A 24111-nucleotide genomic window follows, 5' to 3' on the forward strand; every position below is an offset into this window, starting at 1 on the left:
GGGGGGGGGAATCCTACTTACTAAGGCTGAGAACTTTGATCCCTCAGTTTGAATGGTTTGCCTATCCCAGGAAGTATTAACTCCACCCTTACCAGAGGCTGCATCCTCATCCCAGCCCCTGCAGTATTGTCTTCACTACCTTTGTCTAAGGGAATTCAAACAATCAGCAATGACCTCCCTAAAAGGGAAGCCAGGCAACACAATACCAATGTCCTTAGGGCCCCACCAGTAGTTGCTTGGGTACTTAGAACCAGATGAAAATAGTGGAAGAAACATAAAACTTGATCAGACTGAGTTTTTTGACATGGGCCCACTCAGAGAAGAATATAGGTTTAACACAAAACTTCCTTCCCACCGTTTAAAAACAGTATCAAAGTTTGTTTGATTGACTGGCTAAAGCATTTGTCAAAAGATGGCCGACTGAAAAGGAGTCTTATATCCCTTGGCAAGGTGTTGATGAAGGGAGGAATTTAAGGCTCAGAGAAATTAAAGGGGATACACTGTGTAAGCCAAATTCTTCACAATGGGAAGACCAGAAGACTTGTCCTTTAGTGTTGCTTTAGACACAAAATCATGAGAGGGACCCAGCACATTTAAATAGCTTTGTTCTTGCCCTGTTCTTTGTGCCGGGCCTTAGTGCTGCTCAGATGAATGAGTTAAATGTGGCTTTAATTGGACCCTGGTGCAGGGGAAACGGAGTAGCACTGATTCCACAGAGACAAGGTGAATATAGATATGATAGTGGGCAGCACAGACAAAGCAGCATCCAAATGGACTGACCTGGAGGAGTTCATTTTTCATATCCCATTCAGAGACTAGGCCATGGACCATTTGCTATTTGTGATGGTTTGTATATGCTTGGCCCAGGGAGTGGTAGTATTAGGAAGTTTGGCCTTCTGGAATAGGTGTGCCACTGTGGGTGTGGGCTTAATACTCTCATCCTAGCTGCCTGGAAGTCAATCTTCCACTAGCAGCCTTCAGATGAAGATGTAGAACTCTTCAGCTCCCTGTACCATGCCTGACTGGACGATGCCATACTCCCACCTTGAGGATAATAGACTAAACTTCTGAACCTGTAAGCTAGCCATAATTAAATGGCTACAAGTTGCCTTGGTCATGATGTATATTCACAGCAGTAAAATTCTAACTAAGATAGAAGTTGGTATCAGGGACTAGGATATTGCCATGGTAGGCCTGACCATGCTTTTGTTTGGAAGAATGTGGATTTGAGAATTTTGGATTTGGAAAGTCGTGGGATGTTTTAAGTGTCTTAATGAGCCATTCTAGAAGAAATATGGAAGACTTTGTTGCTGTGAGTGACTTGAACTGTACAGACCTGACCCAAGAGGTTTCAGTGGAGAAGAATTTCAGTATGTGGCATAGAGACAGATTTTGTGTTATTTTGGTGAAGAACTTGGCTGCTTTTTGCCCATATCTGGAGTCTACATAAGGCTAAGGTAAAGAGATTTATATTAACTGCACCGGCAAAGGAAGTCTAAAAAAAAACCCAGTAGAGATAGAGACTTCGTTCTCTGGTTAAATCTCATAGAGAGCATTTTGAACAAGCATAGCAAGCTTAGAAAGGAAAAATAGAAAATATATGGTTTGAGTTCAAAGGGGCACCAGGAAGTGAAATGGAGCCAAATCCAGTGTTCTAGGGGATAGCAGATTAAGGGAGCGGGCCTTTGAAAACCCACCCACCTAAGTTTAAATCTAGACATGGTGGCACACATCATTAATCCCAGGAGATAAAGCCAAGCAGATCTGAGCTCAAGGCCAGCCTGGGACAGAGCAAGATCTACATGAAGAAAGGCTTAAGTCCAGGCTTGGTGGTACACCCCTTTAATCCCAGGAGACAGGCATATTGATCTCCAAATTCAAGGTCAATTTACAGATCAAGATCCAGGACAGCCAAGCTTAGGCAGTGAAAGAGTTGGAAAACAAAGCTGGTGATAACGTAATATAAAAAGGACATTATGGGAAAGATGAAAAAGAAAAGGCAAGTTTCACAAGCTATGCTGGACACTGGCAGGCCACATGGCTCTAGCGGGGTGTTCTCATCTTGATGGAGCTACTGAGACATCTCCACCTGACTCCCTGGGCAGGTCACTGGCACACCAGCCCCATGCAATGACCTCACACCTCATCATTAGCTGTCACAATTCCCAGTAACCCGGTAAAATCAAAAATCTAGACGCTTATAATTAAACAGTCATATTTATGTATCAATAAATTTGCAATTCACAAGATTCTCATGTAATAATTTCAGAGCCAATTGATAATGATACAAGCTGCACACCTAGATTAGACAAGTTATCCCAATTATTCTATCCCTATATGATATAATAGCTACCTGTGGCTATTTAAAGTCATGAAGAATCTGAATCATCCTATTCATCCTCCATCTTCCTCCTCCTCTTCTGTGTCGCTCCCTATCTCTGCAACTCTTAGCTCCACCTCCCTTTTCCCTGTCCAATCACAGGCTTCTTGTATTAATATTTAAAATAATTGGACAGGGAACATACGCTACACCAGGGGGGCAATTTCCAGCCCCAGGAAACAGCAGAACTCAACAGCTCTGGTCATTTGCCTCTGGCTTTATAGTCAATAGTCAAGGACAACAGATGCTGGTTATCTGGAGCTAAGAAATTAGTGGTGATTAAGAAGAGACCAGCCCGCCCGGTGGTGGTGGTGGTGGTGGTGGTGGTGGCGCACACCTTTTGTCCCAGCACTTGGGAGGCAGAGGCAGGCGGATTTCTGAATTCAAGGCCAGCCTGGTATACAGGCCAGGGCTATACAGAGAAACGCTGTCTTGAAAAAACAAAAACAAAAACAAAGAAGAGACCAGCCCTTCTGGTTTCCATCTGTGCCTGGGGCTGAACTGTGCCACAGCACTCTGGACCCAGATCACACCGTGATAGAGCAGGTCTCTCAGGACTGCAGACACACCTGAGAGCACAGATAAGACCACCACTTCTGCTCAAATACCTGGTCTAAGAGGGACCCACCTGGAGCCCTGAGGACACAGGAAACAAGGAGTGTCCTGGGATAGGATCCATAAGGTGTACATCTGTGCCCTGGAGCTAACCCTGTGCCACAACTCTCCATACACAGGTCCTACCAGGAGTGAGCTGGTCTCCCAAGAGTGCTGACACACCTGAAAGCACAGGTGAGACCACGACTTCTGCTCAAATTCCTGACACAAGAGGGACCCACCCAGCGCCATCAGGACATGGGAACCAAGAAACAGCTGGAGACAGGATCCTTCCGGTTTCCATCAGCACCCTGAAGCTGACCCTGTGCCACAAATCTCCATACCCAAATTTCTCCTGGTTTCCCAGGAGTGCTAACACACAGGCTTACAGGAGGGAGAAGCCACAGGCAGAGACAGCAAGACCGGCTAACACCAGAGATAACCAAATGGTGAAAGGCAAGCACAAGAACCTTACCAACAGAAACCAAGGTTACTTGGCATCCTTGAAACCCAGTTCTCCCACCACAGCAAGCCCTGGATAGCCCAACACACAGGAAAAGCAAGACTCTCATTTAAAATTACATCTAATGATGATGATACAGGACTTTAAGAAAGATATATATAACTCCCTTAAAGAAATACAGGAGAACACAGGTAAACAGGTAGAAGCCCTTAAAGAGGAAATGCAAAATTCCCTTAAAGAATTACAGAAAAACACAACTAAACATGTAAATGAACTGAACAAAGCCATCCAGGATCTAAAATTGGAAATTGAAACAATAAAGAAATAAAAAGAGGAGACAATCCTACAGATAGAAAACCTAGAAAAGAGATCTGGAGTCCTAGATGTGAGCATCACCAACAGAATACAAGATATAGAAGAGAGAATCTCAGGTACAGAAGATAGCATAGAAAACATTGATACAACAGTCAAAGAAAATGAAAAATGCAAAAAATTCCTAACCTGAAACATCCAAGAAAACCAGGACACAATAAGAAGACCAAACCTAAGGATAATAGGTATAGAAGAGAGTAAAGACTTCCAAATTAAAGGGCCAGTAAATATCTTTAACAAAATTATAGAAGAAAACTTCCCCAACCTAAAGAAAGAGATGTCCATAAACATATAAGAAGCCTACAGAACTCCAAATAGATGGAACCAGAAAAGAAATTCTTCCCATCACATAATAGTCAAAATACCAAATGCACAAAACAAAGAAATATATGAAAAGCAGTAAGGGGAAAAGGTCAAGTAACATACAAAGGCAGACCTATCAGAATTACACCAGACTTCTCAACAGAGACTATGAAAGCTAGAAGATCCTGGGCAGATCTCATACAGACCCTAAGAAAACACAAATGCCAGCCCAGACTACTATACCCAGCAAAGCTCTCAATTACCATAGATGGAGAAACTAAGATATTCCACGACAAAACCAATTTTATGCAGTATCTTTCCATAAATCCAGCCCTGCAAAGAAAAATAGATAGAAAACACCAATACAAGGAGGGAAACAACACCCTAGAAAAAGCAAGAAAGTAGACTTCTTTCAACAAACTCAAAAGAAGTTAACCACACAAACATAACAACCTCTAACAACAAAAATAACAGGAAGCAACAATCACTATATCTCTTAACATCAAAGGACTCAATTCTCCAATAAAAAGACATAGACTAACAGACTGGATACATAAACAGGACCCAGCATTTTGCTGCATACAGGAAACGCACCTCCGTGTCAAAGACAGATACTACCTCAGAGTAAGTGGATGAAAAAATTTTTCCAAGCAAACGGTCCCAAGAAACAAGCTGGAATAGCCATTCTAATATCGAATAAAATACACTTTCAACCAAAAGTTATCAAAAAAGATAAGGAAGGACTTCATACTCATCAAAGGAAAAATCTACCAAGATGAACTCTGAAATAATCTATGCTCCAAATGCAAGGACACCCACATTCATAAAAGAAATGCTACTAAAGCTCAAAGCACACATTCAACCTCACACAATAATAGTGGGAGAGTTCAACACCCCACTCTCATCAATGGACAGATCATGGAAGCACAAATTAAACAGAGACACAGTGAAACTAACAGAAGTTATGAACCAAATGGATTTAACAAATATCTACAGGGCATTTTATCTTAAAACAAAAGAATATACCTTCTTCTCAGCATTTCATGGTTCCTTCTCCAAAATTGATCATATAATTGATCACAAAACAGGCCAAACTACAAAAAGATTTGAAATGATGCCATGCATCCTATCAAATCACCTAAGACTGATCTTCAAAAACAACAAAACCAACAGAAAGCCTACATATGACTGGAAACTGAATAACTCTCTTCTCAATGATAACTTGGTCAAGGATGGAATAAAGAAAGAAATTAAAGACTTTTTCAATTTTTCAGATCTAATGAAAATGAAGGTACAACATACCCAAACTTATGGGACACAATGAAAGCAATACTAACAGGAAAACTCATAGCTCTGAGTTCCTCCACAAAGAAACTGTAGAGAGCATACGCTAGCAGCTTAACAGCACACCTGAAAGCTCTAGATCAAAAAGAAGCAAATACACCCAAGAGGAGTAGACTGCAGGAAATAATCAAACTCAGGGCTGAAATCAACCAAGTGGAAACAAAAAGAACTATACAAAGAATCAACAAAACCAGGAGCTAGCTCTTTGAGAAAATCAACATAAAATCAGATACACTGAATCTAATAGAAGAGAAAGTGGTGAGAAAGCCTACAACACATGGGAACAGGGAGTAATTATTCAGCATAGAGAAACCTCATAGGCGATAGCCTGTCACTCATCACTGACGTGACACATTCCTGAAGCTAGACATTGGCCAGGGTAGTGTGAGACCCTCCTTGCTATTTACATTAGAGTGTCCTCTGAAGTCCTGAATTCCTGTCTGCTGTGAATGCTGCCAACATGTAAAGAACAGTGTACTTTGCTGCTTCTATCCCTTCCAGTTGATCCTTCCAAGAGACCATGCTCCTTTTTTGGTGGAATGTGCCTGACAACATGGGCATGCAGGTGTTGTTAATGTTAGCTATACAAGGAGAGATAGAAACTGCTCAGATGGTAAAACTGCCCAGTCCCTGATCTACAAGTGCTGCAGGGAAGGTGGGACACATCAAGTCTGCATCACCCTGGCTTCCCCATCCCGAGCACGTAAAGGGTCCAAGTAGGAGCCACTTCAGATCTCCTGATGTGCACAGCTGTTCTCAAGGCTGGTGGGCAGGGTCTGGTGGCCAAGAAGCATGGACACACAGAGTAATCCAAGGTCTGTTCTGTCACTAGTCAAAACTGCTACCCTCTGCGCCTTATTAATGCTTCCAGAGCATTCTCTCCAAAAGACAAAGATGTACATAATGATGGCCGTGCACACACTCACTCTTGACTCAGATACAAAGAAAGAGCTCCCAACCCATCCCCATGAGGCAAACCAGAGTCCCCTCAGTTCTTCCTGGCAGCCCTGAAGGCCTTTCCTTCTACCACATTTCTAATCCTCTGTGACTCTCCATCCCTGAAGAACCTCCTTTGGCCAGGGACTCAACGGTGCCACACAAGGCTGAGACTTAGGTAAGGTCCTTCATCTTCCTTTCTGTCCTCTCCAGACTTACTCTTACTCCTGCTGCAGCCTGCCCATATGAGCTCCTCATTCCAGTCTGATCCATCCCCTTACAGACTCCATGTTTTATTAAACACAAGCTCCCCACATGCTTTCCCACCACCCTCTCAGCCCATCAGACCTTCCAGCCCATCACCTTCTAATACTGCTACTTCCTGGGCCAAATATGTTCAAACCACCACACTCCCCACTGACCTGCTTTCTACCAGGGACCTCTTAACCAACAAACTTGCCTAGGACATAGAACCACTCTACCAAGGAAGCCACAGCTTTCACATTTGGCTGGGACTCTACACCTTGTTAGGACCCACACTGGGCAACAGCAACCAAAGATTGGAACACTCACCCAATAAAGACAAGACCAGACACATACATTAAGAAGCACCCCAAACACTGTGACTCCACAGGCCTAGGCCCCATTTCAAAAACACAAGCATAAACAACCAAGACAATATGTCCAGAAACCAGCAACCTAGTTGTGTTAGGTCCTGGGAAAAGAACCCTAGCATGAGACAAGAATTTAAAAATAGCAATTGGGGATATATTTAAAGACTTTAAAGAGGATATAAAGAGAGGTCTTAATAAAGACCTTGAAAAGTTGGGCAGTCATGACATTCGCCTTTAATCCCCACACTCAGGAGGCAGAGGCAGGTAGATCTCTGAGTTTGAGGCCAGCCTGGTCTACAGAGGGAGTTCTAGGGTGGCCAGGGCTCCACAGAGAAACCCTGTCAAAAAAAAAAAAAAAAAAAAAAAAAAAAAAAATAAAAAAAAAAAAAAAAAAAAAAAAAAAAACCTTGAAAATACAACTGAATGAAATAAAGAAAACAGTCACAAAAATAGATTCTGACAAAGTAACAGAATCACTAAAAAAACCCAAATTGATATAAAACTGGAAATGAAAAAACTCAGGATGTCAAACAAAAACCTCAACATGGAAGAGAGAATTTCAGATCTTAAAGACTCAGCCAAAGAAAATGTTAAATCAAAAAATATTCAGGCTCAAAACATCTGGGACACTATGAAAAGACCAAACCTACCAAGAACAGGCATAAAGGAAGAAGAAATCCAGGTCAAAGTCACAGAAAATATTTTTAACAAATTCATAAAAGTATTTTCCCAATCTGTCAAGGACATCACAAGAAAACCTACAGAGTAAATTAATCTGGGTCACCAACCAAAGAATGTGCAGGGGTTGGACCTAGGTCCCCTACACATGTGTAGTAGATGTTCAGCTTGGCCTTCATGTGGGTCCCCTAATAATTGGAGTATCTTTGTTTTGTTGTAGTTGTTGTTTTAAGATGCCTGTTTGGTTTGGTTTGGTTTTTTGGTTTTTGTTTTGTTTTGTTTTTGTTTTTGTTTTTCTGAAAAAGAGCAAGAAAGGATATAGATTCGGGTGGTTGGAGAGGTGAGGAAGATCTGAGAAGGGTCAAGGAAGAGAAAAACATAATCAGAATTTATTGTATGAAAAAAAATCTATTTTCAACTAAAAAAAATGATTGTTGACCAGGCACGGTGGGGGTTGTCTCTCACTATATAGAGAAATTTTCCCTAATTAATTGATTGGATAATAAAAGACAACAGAAGTCAATCAATAGGTGAAAAGGAGGAGGCTGGCTTTCCGAGTCAGAGAGGAAGAGGGGACTCGGGAGGAAAAAATGGCCCCTTTTGGTACAGTGAGGCAGGAGCAAGAGGAGGCAGGATGTAGACTGAGAACTATCACAACTAGAAAATCTTCTGGTGATCTCTGCCACCAGAAGATTTCTAACAGAATAGTTGATGAATTTAAGATGATAGATTCAGCCCCTAGTGGTTGTGTCATCTGTTGATTTTAAACTTAAGATTGTCTGGTGTTTTCCATTTGCAGTGACTCAGGTGAGCAGTGGGGAAAGAACATAGACAGGGTGGAATTTGGCCAGGCTTTGGAATGGGAAGACTGGGCAAAGGACCAAGAACCAGGAAAGAGGTAACCACAGCTTAGCACGGACTTGTGAGAATGCTCCCACAGATGGCCATGAGGTGGTGGACTGGTTATCATGGAGATCTGGCAAGGCTAGCCAAGATGAAGAGCCAGACTGGGAGTGGGGTTTTGACAGGAGTGGCTTGGCAGCAGCTGGCCATGAGAACCAGGGCAAGATGGCTGCTTGGGTCTGGTCATGGGGGTGGGTGAGACCACTGATGCAGGTGCATAGCTGGATTTAGCATGGTTCATATTTTAAAAGTACACAATGCATCTAATTCAGATTATGTTGCCTGCCTTTGGATCTCTTCCCCATAACTAGGCTGCCTTGTCTGGCTTCAGTGGGAGAGGATGTGCTTAATCCTGCTGTGACTTGATGTAGCAGAGTGGGCTGGTATCCATGGGGAGCTGTGGCCTCCCTTCCCCCAGCCTGGAACCTGCCTGCTCAAGGGTGGAGCTACCGGCTCATTCGTCCTGCCACGCCCACTGCTCGAACCTGCCTTTGCTGCCTGGAGGCACACACGTGTTCGTCCTGCTACTGGACCCTGAGTTACTTGGCGGGATATTGGGTTCCCTCCCCCTTCCTTTATAACTGAGTGTCTGGAAATAGTAAAATTGAGCTTTGATCAGGATGTTGTCTTAGCTCCATTGTTTCTTCCACCCCGTCTAGATTCCTCTCTTTTCAGCAAACTGCCATTCTCAGTTGAACCGTTCGTGTTGTGGACTGCGGGCAGGCCGCAACAGGGAGCCTCCTTTTTCTGAGAAAAGGGGGATGAGGGGATGAGGGAGGGTGTGTTATGCTGTTTGGGGCTTATTGTAAATATAAAGGCTGCGAGTGTGTCTTTCATTTGGGAACTAATTGGTTTAAGGTGGGGTAGAAACCCTGGGCTGGGAATTAAATAATTTCTACAACATGCCAGGTACCTGTACTCTCAGATTTGTGACTCAGAGGTATCAGAAAGGTCTGGGGATGTAGCTCAGTGGCATTTTTCATGGCTAGTATGTAGAACACTAATGTACCAGGGTTTCAGGGTAGAACATAGTACAAAATTCTTAAGTTCACTTCTTAGCATAGAAAAAAATGAAAGGAGGGAAGGAAGGAAGGAGAGAAGGAAGGAAGAAAAAGGAAAGCAAGCATGCATGAGAGATACTTTATATGAAAGCATTTGTAGTTTTTGGTATTTGTAGGGGAGGGGTAGTCTTGGAATGAATCCCTATAGCTAGCTATCAAGGGACAACTTGATTATTATCTCATTATACGTCCATATATATTCATGAGATGTTGTGTTCATTTTCATACTAGTCCTTCAAAATCCAACCTTGACAAGAGCTGCTCTGTTATGGCTCAAGACACTTATCTAAGAGTCCATACTCTTATAGTCCAGCTTATGAATGAAATCTGGCTACACTCAAAATTTCACCTTGTACTTTCTGGAGAGACAGCTTTTCAAACTGTCTAGTTTCCCTAACTCTAAATAGGGAGCACTGAACTGAGCCTGCTTTCCTCAGCATGGCCAGACCACTGTGGCCAGCGTCTGCTGTACTGTTTCCTGATTCTCTGCCAGACATGAGTGACTCACTAAAGGCCACATGGACAGCCAGGGTCCAGCAATCTAGGCAGACCTGCTGCATCAAGATGCCTGCAGCATTGTACAGACTCGCGGGGCTGAACAGTATCTAACTCACAGCCTGAAGCAATACCAATCTAGTTCCTCCAGGAAAGCTATGACAAACCTCAATGGTCACAAACCTGACATGACAGGCCATCACATCCCTCCAGCTGGATCAGTTTGACCACACCTATTACTTTCTCCATTCCATACTTGGTCATTGTGAATACGGATGCTAAGATACACAAAAGTCAGTGATCTCTATGCCTCACTTGGTAGCCTATGAGCTACAGGTCCAGCTCCACCTGTGCTCCACTTCCCTTCACGCCCTCCACAACACCCAGTATTCCTAAGCTTCCTTTTTCACAATGTCCCTCGGGACTTTCTAGTCTCCAGAGCTAACAACTCTGTGGTTCCTGTCCTCACCAGGTATTTCTCATTTTATCCTGTAGTCCATCCCCAATCCTTCTCCTCAGCCTTCTCAACCTAAAGGTGGCACTTGGGACAGAGAGCAGCAACATGGGAAGGATATGGAAGAGGGTCAACTAGAAAAGCCCTGGGAACTCACACACCCTGGGAACTCACACACCCTGATACTGGACCCATACTGCTAATACCTGCAGAGGTACCTCAGGCCACAAATGAGGTATGAAAGAAAACTCAGCTTACAAGTAGATGTGTATGACCACAAAATGTTATTCTTAATGGTGTTGTCAAGGAGGCTAGGGAGAGGCATCTGTTTCCTACGCCATACTTGCAATCAGCCAAGGGACAGTGCTGAAGAGGCTGAGGCCATGTTCCCAATAGCGTACCATGATCCCTCATGTTTGTCCCTGACCTACAGCCTCTGCCTGGGTAGGGATCTTTAAAGTGTGCAAGTGTGGGGGTGTTGGATGATCCTGGGGCACCAGTACAATGGCATATTCTAAAAGTACTGTGTCTTTGATAGACTAAGCAAGAAAACATGTCCTTGTTCTGAGTTGCATGGCTGGGATGGCCTACAGTGCCCTGGTATTGTAGCTCAAAGCTGCCTTGGCCTTGTGGGACAATGGCAATTTCCAGTGGCAGAGTGCACATCAACACCAAACCCACAGATTAGACAAGCAAATGCCTGTGACAGGAGAAGAAGGGCAGCAAGAGAACCAGGGTGAAGGGTGGGGGCAGGGAGGCTGGTGCTTGGGAGGAGGGCCATGGAGCAGACCTGGAGAGGCTGCAGGCCTGTGGGAAAGGTTACCCTTGTTTCTCTTCCTCACAGAGAAAGGATGATAGAGGCCAGAGACACACATTGATCAGAAAGAGGGTGGGTCAGCGTTTATGTGTGAGTCCCCAGGCCTGACAGTCTCCCTTCACTGGGCCAGACTGCTCATTTTACCCCACCTGGATTCCTTCCATGTGGTTCCTGTGCTTACAGGCAGGAAATGAGCACTGGATTTCCATCCACTTGTCTGGGAGGACAAGCTGTATTTCAGAGGGTCCGACAGGCAGAGAGAACAGATGCAACAGATAGGATGGGCAGGCTAGAGGACCTGAGATCCCTCTGTTACACTCTGCTCACCACCATCTGCTTACACCTGGTCCCACTCATGACCACAAGAGTCCTGAAGCCATTCACACCTGAGAACTGGGTGAATCTTTCTGTCAGATCTCTACTTTTTGTCCCAAAGGAATCAGATGGCTTCAGTCCTGCAACCCCAAAAAAATCCCCAGATGAGAGGTGTTCAGGCCTGGCCTGAGATGAACAGGAGCTAGACATGGCCCTCGGAGGATAAGGCGTTGTCTGCTCTGCTCTCTGAATACTTCCTTGAGGCTGTGTGGTAGATGGAGACCAAAGCCATGTTTATTCCTCTACCTGTGCAATGGAGGCATGATGAAGAGGTGAGAGGGAGTCAGAAAGACAAAGTCTAGCTTGCTTGGACCAGTCTTTGATCCAGCAGTACAATCCAAAAGGTGGAGCCAACTAAAGTCCCTGAAAGGTGGATGGGTCTGCAGATCTTGGGAGGAGGCCTATAGACAGGTTGAACAATTCTAAGACAAGTCAGCATGGGGTTCTCTACTCCTTCCCCACCTCAGCCACCCTCTAGGCAGAAGTACCCAGCCCATCTCTAACCTCGGGTCTCTGAAGTGGATGTAGACAGAGATATGGGTACCGAGTCCTGGGGATCGCTTGCCAGCCGCTGCCCAGCACACATGGACTTCAGCATCTGGAAGACGGCAAGGGGAGCCACATTCAGATTCAGCAAGTCCACCAGGATCCTGGGGAAACAAATGCAGTGCTTAGCGAATACTGAAAGCCACAGGGCGGACATGCTCTAGGAGTCGCGCCAGCTGGGGTCACCGTCTTGAAACCCCTTAAAGAGACACGGATATCTTAGAGTAGCAGATGTAGGAATGAAGTGTCCTAAAGCCGGCATTATCTGTAGGGAGTATGAGCTCAAAGTCCCGACCCTCGCCTTCTCACTTGAACACATCCGGGTCGATGGCGGTGCCAGCAGCCTGAGCTAGCTCGTACAGCTCCATCTCCTCGGCCCCCAGCACTTTCTTCCGCCGAAGCGCCAGCTTCTGCAGCGTTGCTGTCTCCAATCCTGTGGAAACCGCGAGTCCAGCACCACCAGCAGTAGCCGCCGCCGCCGCTGCCATTCGTATAGCCTGAAAAGGGATCTGTGTTGGACACAGCCTACCCAGGTGACTCCACAGCACCTGCTACTGGCCACCCGTTTCCTTACAGAGTCTCTGCAAGTCAACAGCTCCAGCACCCGGGCAAGAGTTCCAAGAGGCCTTTACACAGTCGGTTGCTTGACTTGTTCGGAACGTCTAGTGTGCACAGGGCAGTGTGTTAGGCATGGGGTTGGGTGGTGGGAAGCTGATCACTGCCTGACGATCAGACTTGGACTGCTGGCTTAGGTAGCAGACCCCAGATTAGTGCCTGGCATATACCGGGTACTTAGCAAATGCCTGTTGGATGACGAGTATTCGCGATCTCGTGTAATTACCAGTTCTGTTGACGGTCCCTAAACAGCTTTGCTTTTAAACGGATACGCACGCCTTTCCCCGACCCCGAAATACATAAACGGGAGTAAAGAGCAGCTGAGGACGTTACTGCGCACGCGCCTTGTGGCCAACTGCTTCTGAACTTGATTGGCTTTTGCTTTTGCGGGCGCTTTTCCCGGGAGGTTGAGCGGCTTTTCCCACTAGGCAGGGGTGTGGCCTGACGCGCAGCTTGATGACGCTATTTCCGTTCTGTGTGTCTGGATAGCGGCCGTCTATTTCTGAAGATTGGTAGGATGGTCATTTTGAACTCAACACGTTAGCTTGGCCGGTGTGTTGAGAACTGCAAATGTTTGAGAACTGCAAATGTTTGGCCGGTTACCATGATTGTCACTGCCATCGGGAAAGAGTGGACCGGGGGAACCGTCTAGAAGTGCCTACACAGAGTGAAAGGGGACCAGGAGGGGCATCTAAAATTTGTGCGGGGGCACTCTTGGAGATATTTTGTCTCCTGATGCTTTGTCCATTTTATTTTACTAGTCTTTTGCATATGTGTGTGTGTCCGTATGTGTATGTTTGTTGATTGGTGTTTTTATTTTTTCAATTTGTTTTATTTGGCTTCATTTTTTTTTTTTTTAATGTGCCTATTTGCTAGAAAAGAGAGGAGGGAGAGAGACAGAACTTGAGAAGGTCGGGAAGTGGCAAAGTTCAGGGAGGAGATAAGGGAGGGAAATCATGATCAGATTATAGAGTATGAAAAATATTTTCAATATAAAAGTATATTGGGTGAATAGTCTTCATTCTTAGGGGGAAAAGTATTCATTACCGGGAGGGGGAGAATTTAGAGCATCTAGTCCGTTTTTCAGCCTTCCTTCTTTCTTCCTTATACTGAACACAGCTTCCCTGGTTCTGCACTTCCGGTCTTCATACTTAGTGAACCTTTGGCCAGTCACCAAGGTCCAGATCTAAGGACTAAACACCATTTCCATGTTGAATGGCGCATCTGTCACAGTGAGGACCATGGTGACAGGAAGCTGCTGGTGACTGTGAAGAGCCAGTGTGGGCTGTGGGGAATGAGTTTGGCTCCAGGAGCAGACATTACAGGATGTTTGCATCTAATCTGGCACCTGCTTCCCAGGGTGGAACATCAGGTGCTTGTTTGCAGGATTCCAGAATATCTCAGGTTTTTGCAGAACTGTGGTCATGATGTAAATGTAGGGCCTCCCTGCCTCATTAGTTTATTGTAGGATTGATGGCTCCAGGAACCAGCTCTTATTGGTCAGAATGCCCAAGAGTACAAACCGGAGGCAAATCTAAGTGAGGCACAGCATCACTCCCTAGCCAGACAGCTGTTACCTGCATGTGATCAGCTCTGCCTGTTTGTAGGAATATATCACCTCAGGTCCATGGATGGCCAGTGTCCATTCATAGAAGGAAGGTCAAGGTAGGGTCATTGGACCCTCACATAAGTCACTCCACCATTTTCATACAATTCTGACCTAATCATACATGGCCTCAACTTTAGGAAAGTCCAGGGGGCTAAATTGCACAGACTTGGAGACCTTAATAAAGGGCTCTTGTACTAATACACACTTAAAAATTCAAACATTTATGTACACACAACATATTCATACAAAATATCTCTCTCTCTCTCTCACACACACACACATTGTCTTGGCTAGTGTTTTGCCAACACGACACAAGATACAGTCATCTGGGAAGATCCTCCATTGAGAAAATGACCCTATCAGATGGCCTGTGGGCAAGCCTGGAGTGCATCTTTTTTTAAATTGATGACTGATACCAGAATGCCCAGGTGACTATGGCTGGTACCGCACCTGGGCATGTGGTCCTGGATGGTATATCAGAGCAGGCTAAGCTAGCAATGGGAAATAAGCCAGTAAGCAACATTTCGCCATGGCCTTTGCACCAGCTCCTACCTTTGTGTTCTGTCTTGAGTTCAGGCCCTGATTTCCACAGATGATGGATCACAACCTGTGAGATAATATGAGCCCTTTCCTCCCCAAGTTGATTTGGGTCATGGTGTTTTATCAAAAGAATAGAAGCCCTAACTAAGAATATGTTGTTACATATTCTTTCACACTGTTATACTCTCAGATGCTCACATGTGACTCAGTGTCATATACACTCACAATCATGTTGCATGCAAGTATACATTCTCACACTTGAATGCTCGCATGCCTGCATGCTCACACTGCACACACAGTGTGTTAAACACACAACCTCACACAGAAATGCTTGAGGCAAGTAAACATGCCCTTACATACACATAGTAACACCCTAATACCTTTATACATCTTTGAACATACGTATACACTCTTCGCTGACTAGTCTTTCTCAGCTTAACTCAAACCTACACATTAACAGAGTAGAAATCTCAATTGAGGAATTGCCTCTATCAGTTTGTCCTGTGGTCATATGTGTGAGGCTTTTTCTTAATTTCTATTAATGAAAGAGGGCCCAACCCACTGTGGGTCGTGCTATTCTTAGGCACATGGGTATGGACTGTAAAAGGTAACTGAGCACACCAAAAGAAACAAGTCAGAGGAAGCAAGCCAGTAAGCAGCTTTTCTCCATGGTTCCTGCTTTCCAGTCCTACTTTCCATACCTCCCTTGGCTTCCCTTGTCAATGGACTGACCTGTAAGCTGAAATACACATTCTTTCTCAAGTTGCTTTTGATTATGATGTCTATCACAGCAACAAAAAGTAAATTGAACATGATGTTACACACTTTTACACCACAACACACACAATATATATATACACTCATGTAAGTATACACAATCTTAAGTACTTTTTTCTCACACCCACAGTCACACATTCACACCTATTGTTTCCTACACATTCACACATGGACACACACAGAGACTCTCTTACATGCTGTCACAATTTCCCCTAATATTTTTGTGCAGCTGATTCACTGACACTCACTTGTGTGGAATATACTTATGCACTTGTTCTCTGTACACTGTCATTTCTATGCATTCCTGAGCATGCACACACACACACACACACACACACACACATCACCCTATTATACCTCCAAACACATACTCAAAGAAACACAGTCTTACACTTAAAATTATGTACACTAACCATACTTATATACAAATACACAAACATGATCACACAAACACATCATGACATGCAAACATACTACTATTCCACTCCCACTCATGCTCATACATACACAGTCTCACACAAGCTCACAGTGTCACACATTTTCTTAATAGCTCTGCCCTTAAAACTATCCCTAATTTTAACCCAATTAATAATCTAAACCATAGCCCTAATACTAACCTAAACCCAGACATCAAATGGATCCTTATCCTTAAACAACCTGGGGCCTGATCACAGCACTAAGCCTAACACTAAGCCTAGTCTTAATGGTGTACCTAACACTGTTGCTAACTCTAATCCAAGCTGTATCCCCAAGTCTCATCCATAAAGTCTCCATTTGTTCCAAGGAAAGTTCTCTACCTGAGGAGTAAGGACTACACTTACCTGAGGTTATAAGGGATTAGATTGTTGTTAGGGATTATGGTAGGTTAGTTAGGTGATGGTTAGCATCCACGACTTCACTAGCTCTAGATACTTGGTTAGGTTTCCAGTATCAAGAATAAATTCCTTCTTGTTGAGTAAGTCCAGCTAGAGAGCTGCCAAGGTATGCATGCCACTGCTGCCCTCGTAGGACTGTTGTACATGTTGGTCATTGTTGTGGTTTGCAGGCATCATAGCTGGCTACAACTTCTCTCCTCAGGAAGCTTGCTTGGTGCTTGCTGGTACCATGAAAGCTAGTCTTCAGGGGAGAGACATGCAGTTCAGCCCCCAGCTCAAGGGCCTCTGGGCCCTGTGTCTGACGTTCATGGTGTCTTCAGCATGGTGTCCTCCTGCCTCTGCAGGGTGACCTAATGTAATATGATAGCTTGTAAGGTTTTGAGAATTTCTTGGACATCCCTGACCAATAGCTCAAAAGTATTTTCATATCTTGTTATTGAAAGTTTTTGTTAGGTGGTCTTTGGCTCATTGTCAGTCCAGATGAGAAAATTTCATTTAAATTATGTATGTGTACTTTCAAACATATTATATGTATTTTAGGTTTTTAAAAGATAAATCGATAATAGTATGATTGCTTGTACCTTTCAGACATACTTATTGTTGTGTTACCCCTACTTCCCTAAAGTACCCCCCTTGTTTTTATTTTCTCAATCAGATCATGTGTACCCTGCTATTGCCCTCTCTGTTTCTCCTTACTCTCCTGATTTCAACAGTGGTCTCTCCCTACTTTCTGCAATTACTTAGACTACTCTTATCTAAAGATTTGGAGCTAGGTGCAGCCAACGAGAGAGATGTGACATTTGTCTTTCTGGGGCTGGATTGCCGTACTCAGTGATTGTTTCTCGTTGTCGGGTGTCCTGCAGGCCTCAGGGCCACTGGGGAGATGATTCCTGAGAGCTCAAGAATGAAGTGAAAGCTGCCATCTTGGCAGGCAATGGGTCAAAACCTTAAGAGTCTGACCTCATGGTTTATTCTTATACATTTAAGCATGGCAAAACTTTGTGACGAGGTTTCCAAGTGACATTTACCACAAAGAAGTTTTATTCGTATCTACATAGAGACTTCCTAGCAAGGTAGCCATGCACCTGTGACCTTTACAATGAGTTTTATTGGATAAACAGAGCTTAGAGCAAGGGCCCTGAGGTAGGATCAGTGATAAGCATGAGGATAGATTATGTTGGTGGAGGATACAAAGCACATGCCAATTCTTTCATAGGGATGGGTTGTATTCATTGAGATACAAATCCCAAGTTTGGGGCCTAAACAATTCTCAGTAAGGAGTTCCTCTCCCTACTGTTGGGTAGCTGTAGGTGGAAGTAGGTTCTAACCAGAATAGCAAAGGTCACCAGGTTGTTGGCACTTTCACTCTGGCATTTCCAAGTGACCAGGTGCCAGTCATTTCCTTTCCTTAATTAAATTATGCATGCTGATTGACAGTCCTGGTTTCTTCCATGCTTATTCTAAGTTTTGTTCCTTTATCTCCCCATGTCTAATTTTTTAAAGAAAAATTAATAGGTGTGGTAGTTAGAGGAGAATAAAAGTTACTTTTTTTGTTTGTTTGTTTTTGTTTTTGTTTTTTCGAGACAGGGTTTCTCTGTGTAGCCCTGGCTGTCCTGGAACTCACTNTGTAGACCAGGCTGGCCTCNAACTCAGAAATCCNCCTGCCTCTGCCTCCCGAGTGCTGGGATTAAAGGTGTGCGCCACCACGTCCGGCTTAAAAGTTACTTTTTAAAAAATTAATTATTTTATTTATTTACAGATGTTGTTCCCCCTCCCGTTCTCCCCTCCTAGAGTTCTTCACCCACCCTACTCCACCCCTCAGCTTTGGCTCTGGGAGAGTGCTCCTTCCTTCATCCTCCTCCCTTGTCATCAAGTTCCCCAGAGACTAAGACACCAACCAACATGGGTTGGTCTGAGGCCCCTGGCACATACGTAAAAGTTACTTTTAAATTGTGTTCTCTAGTTTTGTGTTTCCATGGGATTCTTGTGTACAAATGTGTGTGTGTGTGTGTGTGTGTGTGTGTGTGTGTGTGAGCGCACACACCTATACATGTTTCTTCTTTTGCTTTGGCTCTTTTTCTTCTGTCTGTTTTGGTTTGTTTATTTTTATTTTATTTTAATATTTTTAAATTTTATTTTATTTGTAATTCATTTTTTACACTCCATATTCCATTCCCCGCCCCCATCCACCCTCTGACTGCATCATGTCCCACACCTCCTCCCCACCCCACTCCATCTCTACAAAGATGCCCCCACCCCCCTACCCCACCTGACCTCTAAACTCCCTAGGGCCTCCAGTCTTTTGAGGGTTAGGTGCTTCATCTCTGAATGAACACAGACCTGGATGTCCTCTACTGTATGTTTGTTGGGGTCCTCATATCAGCTGGTGTATGCTGCCTGTTTGATGGTCCAGTGTTTGAGAGATCTCAGGAGTCCAGATTAATTGAGACTGCTGATCCTCTTACAGGGTTGCCCTCCTCCTCCAGCTTCTTTAAGCCTTTCCTAATTCAACAACAGGGGTCAGCTGCTTCTGACCATTGGTTGGGTGCAAATATCTGCAACTGACTCTTTCAGCTGCTTGTTGTCTTTCAGAGGGCAGTCATGATCCCTTTTTGTGAGGGTTTCATAGCCTCAGTAATAGTGTCAGGCCTTGGGAGCTCCCCTTGAGCTGGATCCCACTTTGGGCCTGTCACTGGACCTTCTTTTCCTAAGGCTCCTCTCCATTTCCATCCCTGTAATTCTTTCAGACAGAAACAATTTCGGGCCAGATGTATGACTGTGGGATGATAACCCCATCCCTCACTTGATGTCCTGTCTTCCTGCTGGAGGTGGGCTCTATAAGTTCCCTCTCCCTACTGTTGGGCATTTCATCAAAGGTTCCTCCCTATGAGTCCTGGGAGTTTCTCACCTCCCAGGTCTCTGGTGCATTCTGGGAGTACCCCCAACCTCCTATTTCCTGAGGTTGCCTGTTTACATTCTTTCTGCTGGCCCTCAGGGCTTCAGTCCTTTTCCCTCCCCCAGTACCAAATCAGGTACCACTCTACCCTCCTCACTATCCGCCCCCCCTGACCCATTTGCCCTCCCAGTTCTCTCCCTCCCTCCCCTTGTGATTGCTTTCTTCTCTCTCCCAAATGGGACTGAGGCATACTCACTTGGGCACTTCAGCTTGTTGAACCTTTTGAATTCTGTGGACTGTATCTTGTGTATTCTTTATGGGTTTTTCTTTTTTCTTTTTCTTTTTTGGCTAATATCCACTTATTAGTGAGTACATACCTTTTGGGTCTTGCATGTCCTTTTGGGTCTGAGTTACCTCACTCAGGGTGATATTTTTCAGTTCCATCCCTTTGCCTGTAAAAGTCAGGATGTCCTTGTTCTTAATAGCTGAGTAGTAATCCATTGTGTAAATGAACTGCATTTTCTGTATCCATTTTTCTATCATGGGACATCTAGGTTTACAGCTTCTGGATATCACAAGTAAGGCCGCTATGAACATAGTGAAACAGGCGCCCCTGTGGCATGGCGGGGCATCTTCTGGATATCACAAGTAAGGCCGCTATGAACACAGTGAAACAGGCGCCCCTGTGGCATGGCGGGGCATCTTCTGGATATCACAAGTAAGGCCGCTATGAACATAGTGAAACAGGTGCCCCTGTGGCATGGCGGGGCATCTTTTGGGTACATTCCCAAGAGTAGTAGAGCTGGGTCTTCGGGTAGATTTATTTTAATATTTTTAGATGCCTGTTTGTACGGTAATGATAGAGAGAAACAAAGAGTATGGAATTGGGTGGGTAGGGAAGTGGTGAGGATCTGAGAGGAACTGCAGAGAGAAAACAATAATCAGAAAATACTGTGTGAAAAAGATCAACTTTCAGGTAGAAAAATAATCACTCCTCTGAATGTTTTCTCAAGGATTTTTTTCTTTTTCTTTTTTTTTTGGGGGGGGGCAGGGGTTTCAAGACAGGGTTTCTCTGTGTAGCCTGAACTCAGAAATCCTCCTGCCTCTGCCTCCAAGTGCTGGGATTAAAGGCATGTGCCACCACTGCCCAGCTTTCTCAAGGATCTTAAAGGTTGATTATGGAATTGTTTGTAGACACATGAATGACAGCTGTACTTTCTGTCTAGAAGTACGACTTTGACTCCTTTTTCATTTATAACCCTTCTTCCTAACCCTAGTTTTTGTCCAAAGCTTGCTTAGGGCAGATTAGGCAGGCAGTTTACTCCAATCCAGGATTCAGCTGTGATGTTGTATTTCCTGTGTCCTAACTGGATTGAGTTATGTTGTCCAGTTTCTCATTCTTTCAGAGGAGAAGACACCTGAGACTTCTTATTTTATCGTGGCTTTAAGGAACAGTACTGTGGCATCTAGAGTTCTTCTCTCATATTCCACATTGTGTTGAGATGTAGTTTCTCACTTGATAGAAACAGAGCAAGTCTAGCCCAGCACTTGTGCTGCTTTCTCTGGCCAGGTTACTACTGAGTTTCAGTTCTGAGAGTAACAAGCAACAAAAAAAGAACAACATGACCCTCAAAATCCATGTTATAAGAATTCCAATTTAATTCTCATTTTTTTCAGAAGTTTGTTGATGTCATAAAATGTTTAGTTAGATATTATCCAAAGGTGACTTATACATTTTTATCAGGGTGAGTCAGTGGTGTTATTTTCCTTATGAAGTTTGCTCCAAAATTACTATGAGTAAAAGAAATACCTACCTCATTTTCCAGATTAGACCTATTCTTTGCCGAAATGACAATATAACCTCCCACCATAATTGCCAGCTGGTACAAGAACCACAAATCCTCCACCTAGCTTTTCCTATATTCTAGAAGACATATTTACATTTTTTTCCAGACCTGAAGAATTAAAAATTCTTATGTTTGTTCTAAGAAAATAGAAAATCAGTGTGTGTGTGTGATTTTTTCTTTTCTTTTTGTGTGTGTGTGTGTATGTGTAACTTTAAAGCAAACTTACTTTTAGAAAAGACATAACATGCAGAACTGAAATGTATGGAATGTCATTTTAAGAGAGTAATTTAAGTACTAGGTGAGCTACACCTCTGTGTTAGTTCTTTATCTGGACCATAAAAAATGATAACATCCCAGTATCTATTTTTTTCTCACTAATGTCAGCTTAAAGAACAGAGTCATGACCTCTTCCTTTAGAAGTCACTTCTGCATCTGCTCCATCTGAATTCCTCATTCCAGGGAGATGAAAAGGTACAAAGAGCTCTGCTCCTGATCAGACTAACATCCGAGTCCCATAGACAAACAACAAATTGGGCACATTTCTATGGTGTACAGCTACATTTAGATCTTGGCATTTTTTCATGTTCCCAATATGTCCATAATGCTCCCCTGAGCAGCCTATGGAATGAATCACAGACTTCAAAATGGAGAAGGGAGATTCAGCTGTGGGAATAATAGACCTCAGGGATTCCACAAAGATACTATGTTTGATTCCTTCTCAATGTCATCAATACACCTGAAGGGTATATGTGACATTCCAAATGCCTCATGCACAGGGACAATCTCAACCTGAGGTTAAGGGAACGACTACCATTTATCAGTAGCTTAGCTGGCCCATGTGCCCAAATTCACATTTGCGTAGTGATTATCCTTTATACACATCATCTGCAAATGCATGGAGGAGGAGGAGAAATAAGAAGAGGAAAGGCATATGCAATAGTGTCTGGGTTTGGTGGCTGATTATGGGATGGATCCCCCGGTGGGGTAGTCTCTGGATAGTCCATCCTTTCATCTTAGCTCCAAAATTCGTCTCTGTGACTCCTTTCGTGGGTATTTTGTTCCCTATTCTAAGGAGGAATGAAGTATCCACCCATTGGTCTTCCCTCTTCTTGATTTTCTTGTGTTTTGCAAATTGTATCTTGGGTGTTCTATGTTTCTGGGCTAATATCCACAGTGAGTGCATATCTAATGACTTCTTTTGTGATTAGGTTACCTCACTAAGGATGATATCCTCCAGATACATCCATTTGTCCAAGAATTTCATAAATCCATTGTTTTTAATAGCTGAGTAGTACTCAGCTATTATGTAAATGTACCACATTTTCTGTATCCATTCTTCTGTTGAGGGACATCTGGATTCTTTCCAGCTTCTGGCTATTATAAATAAGGCTGCTATGAACATAGTGGAGCATGTGTTCTTATTACCAGTTGGCAAGGAGCTGAAAGGATCTACAACCCTATAGGTGGAACAACAATATGAACTAACCAGTACTCCCAGAGCTGCATATGTAGCATATGTAGCAGAAGATGGCCTAGTCAGCCATCACTGGGAATAGAGGCCCCTTGGTATTGCAAACTTTATATGCCCCAGTACAGGGGAATGCCAGGGCCAAGAAGCGGTAGTGGGTGGGTAGGGGAGTAGGGTGGAGGGAGGGTATAGGGAACTTTCGGATAGCATTTGAAATGTATATAAAGAAAATATCTAATAAAAAATAAATAAATAGGAAAAAAGAACCCCCCCCCCAAAGAAGAAGAAGAGGATAGGATCTCTTCTTGCTCCCTGGCCATCTTGGCAGCTGATCTTGGTTGGGGGTTGGCCCGCACCTAAGGCAGGAAGATGGTGGTGAAAAAAAAAGACGAAAAAGTCTCTGGAGTCGATCAACTTTAGGCTATGCAAAGTGGAAAGTACATTGTGGGGTATAAACAGACTCTAAAGATGATCAGACAAGGCAAAGTGAAATTGGTTATCCTTGCCAACAACTGCCCAGGAAATCTGAAATAGTACTATGCCATGATAGCTAAAACTGGTGTCTATCACTACAGTGGCAATAATATTGAACTGGGCACAGCGAGTGGAAAACACTACAGAGTATGTACACTGGCTATCATTGACCCAGGTGATTCTGATATTATTAGAAGCATGCCAGAACAGACTGGTGAGAAGTAAACAAGAAAGTTTTCCTTTAATAAAACTTTGCCAGAGCTCCTTTTGAAAAGAAGAAGAGAAAAAGAAGAAGGAGAAGGAGGAGGAGGAGGAGGAGGAGGAAGGAGGTGGAAGGAGGAGAAGAAGAAGATGAAGAAGAAAAGGAAAAGTCAGGCTTTCTGGGAACAATTTCAAGAATGTGCTCAGTGAGCTTCACAGTTTGCTATTGTCCTGTGAGCCCAGTGAGAAGAACATGGCTGGACAAAGGAATGGGGTAGATCTGGAATCAGTGTTCTAAGTAAATGACCCTCTGGAATATTCTACATTTTGTTAAATTGGGTGATGAGACTGTAAACAGAAGCAATGGAGAGATATAATGAACCAACAGATTAAGACTAGAATTAGTGCTCCTTCCTCTGGGGACATTAAGGAAAAGTAAGATCATCAGAAGCTTTGGCTTACATCTCTCTCTCC

The 24111-nt window shown here is 43.8% G+C and overlaps 1 protein-coding gene and 1 pseudogene across 2 annotated transcripts in view; one reads left to right on the top strand and one right to left on the bottom strand.

The window, feature by feature from the left end:
- Mzt2b (mitotic spindle organizing protein 2B) overlaps positions 1 to 13325 on the bottom strand; it is a 15254-nt gene extending 1929 nt beyond the window's left edge. The window contains exons 1-3 of one of the 2 annotated variants that reach the window (XM_021185131.1): positions 13177 to 13325; positions 12645 to 12832; positions 12294 to 12439 (exon numbers count right to left, since the gene is read on the bottom strand). In XM_021185131.1, coding sequence (XP_021040790.1) covers positions 12294 to 12439; positions 12645 to 12823 — 325 coding nt within the window. In that variant the 5' untranslated portion in view covers positions 12824 to 12832; positions 13177 to 13325. Of the gene's footprint in view, positions 1 to 12293; positions 12440 to 12644; positions 12833 to 12909 lie in introns of both variants that reach the window. The other variant, XM_021185132.1, reaches the window with a different exon arrangement.
- A 1668-nt stretch (positions 13326 to 14993) lies between these two features.
- LOC110312013 lies at positions 14994 to 23710 on the top strand (annotated as a pseudogene).
- The last annotated feature ends 401 nt before the right edge of the window (positions 23711 to 24111 follow it).

The sequence above is a fragment of the Mus caroli genome, chromosome 16, assembly GCF_900094665.2.
Source record: "Mus caroli chromosome 16, CAROLI_EIJ_v1.1, whole genome shotgun sequence".
NCBI classification, from domain to species: Eukaryota; Metazoa; Chordata; class Mammalia; order Rodentia; family Muridae; genus Mus; species Mus caroli.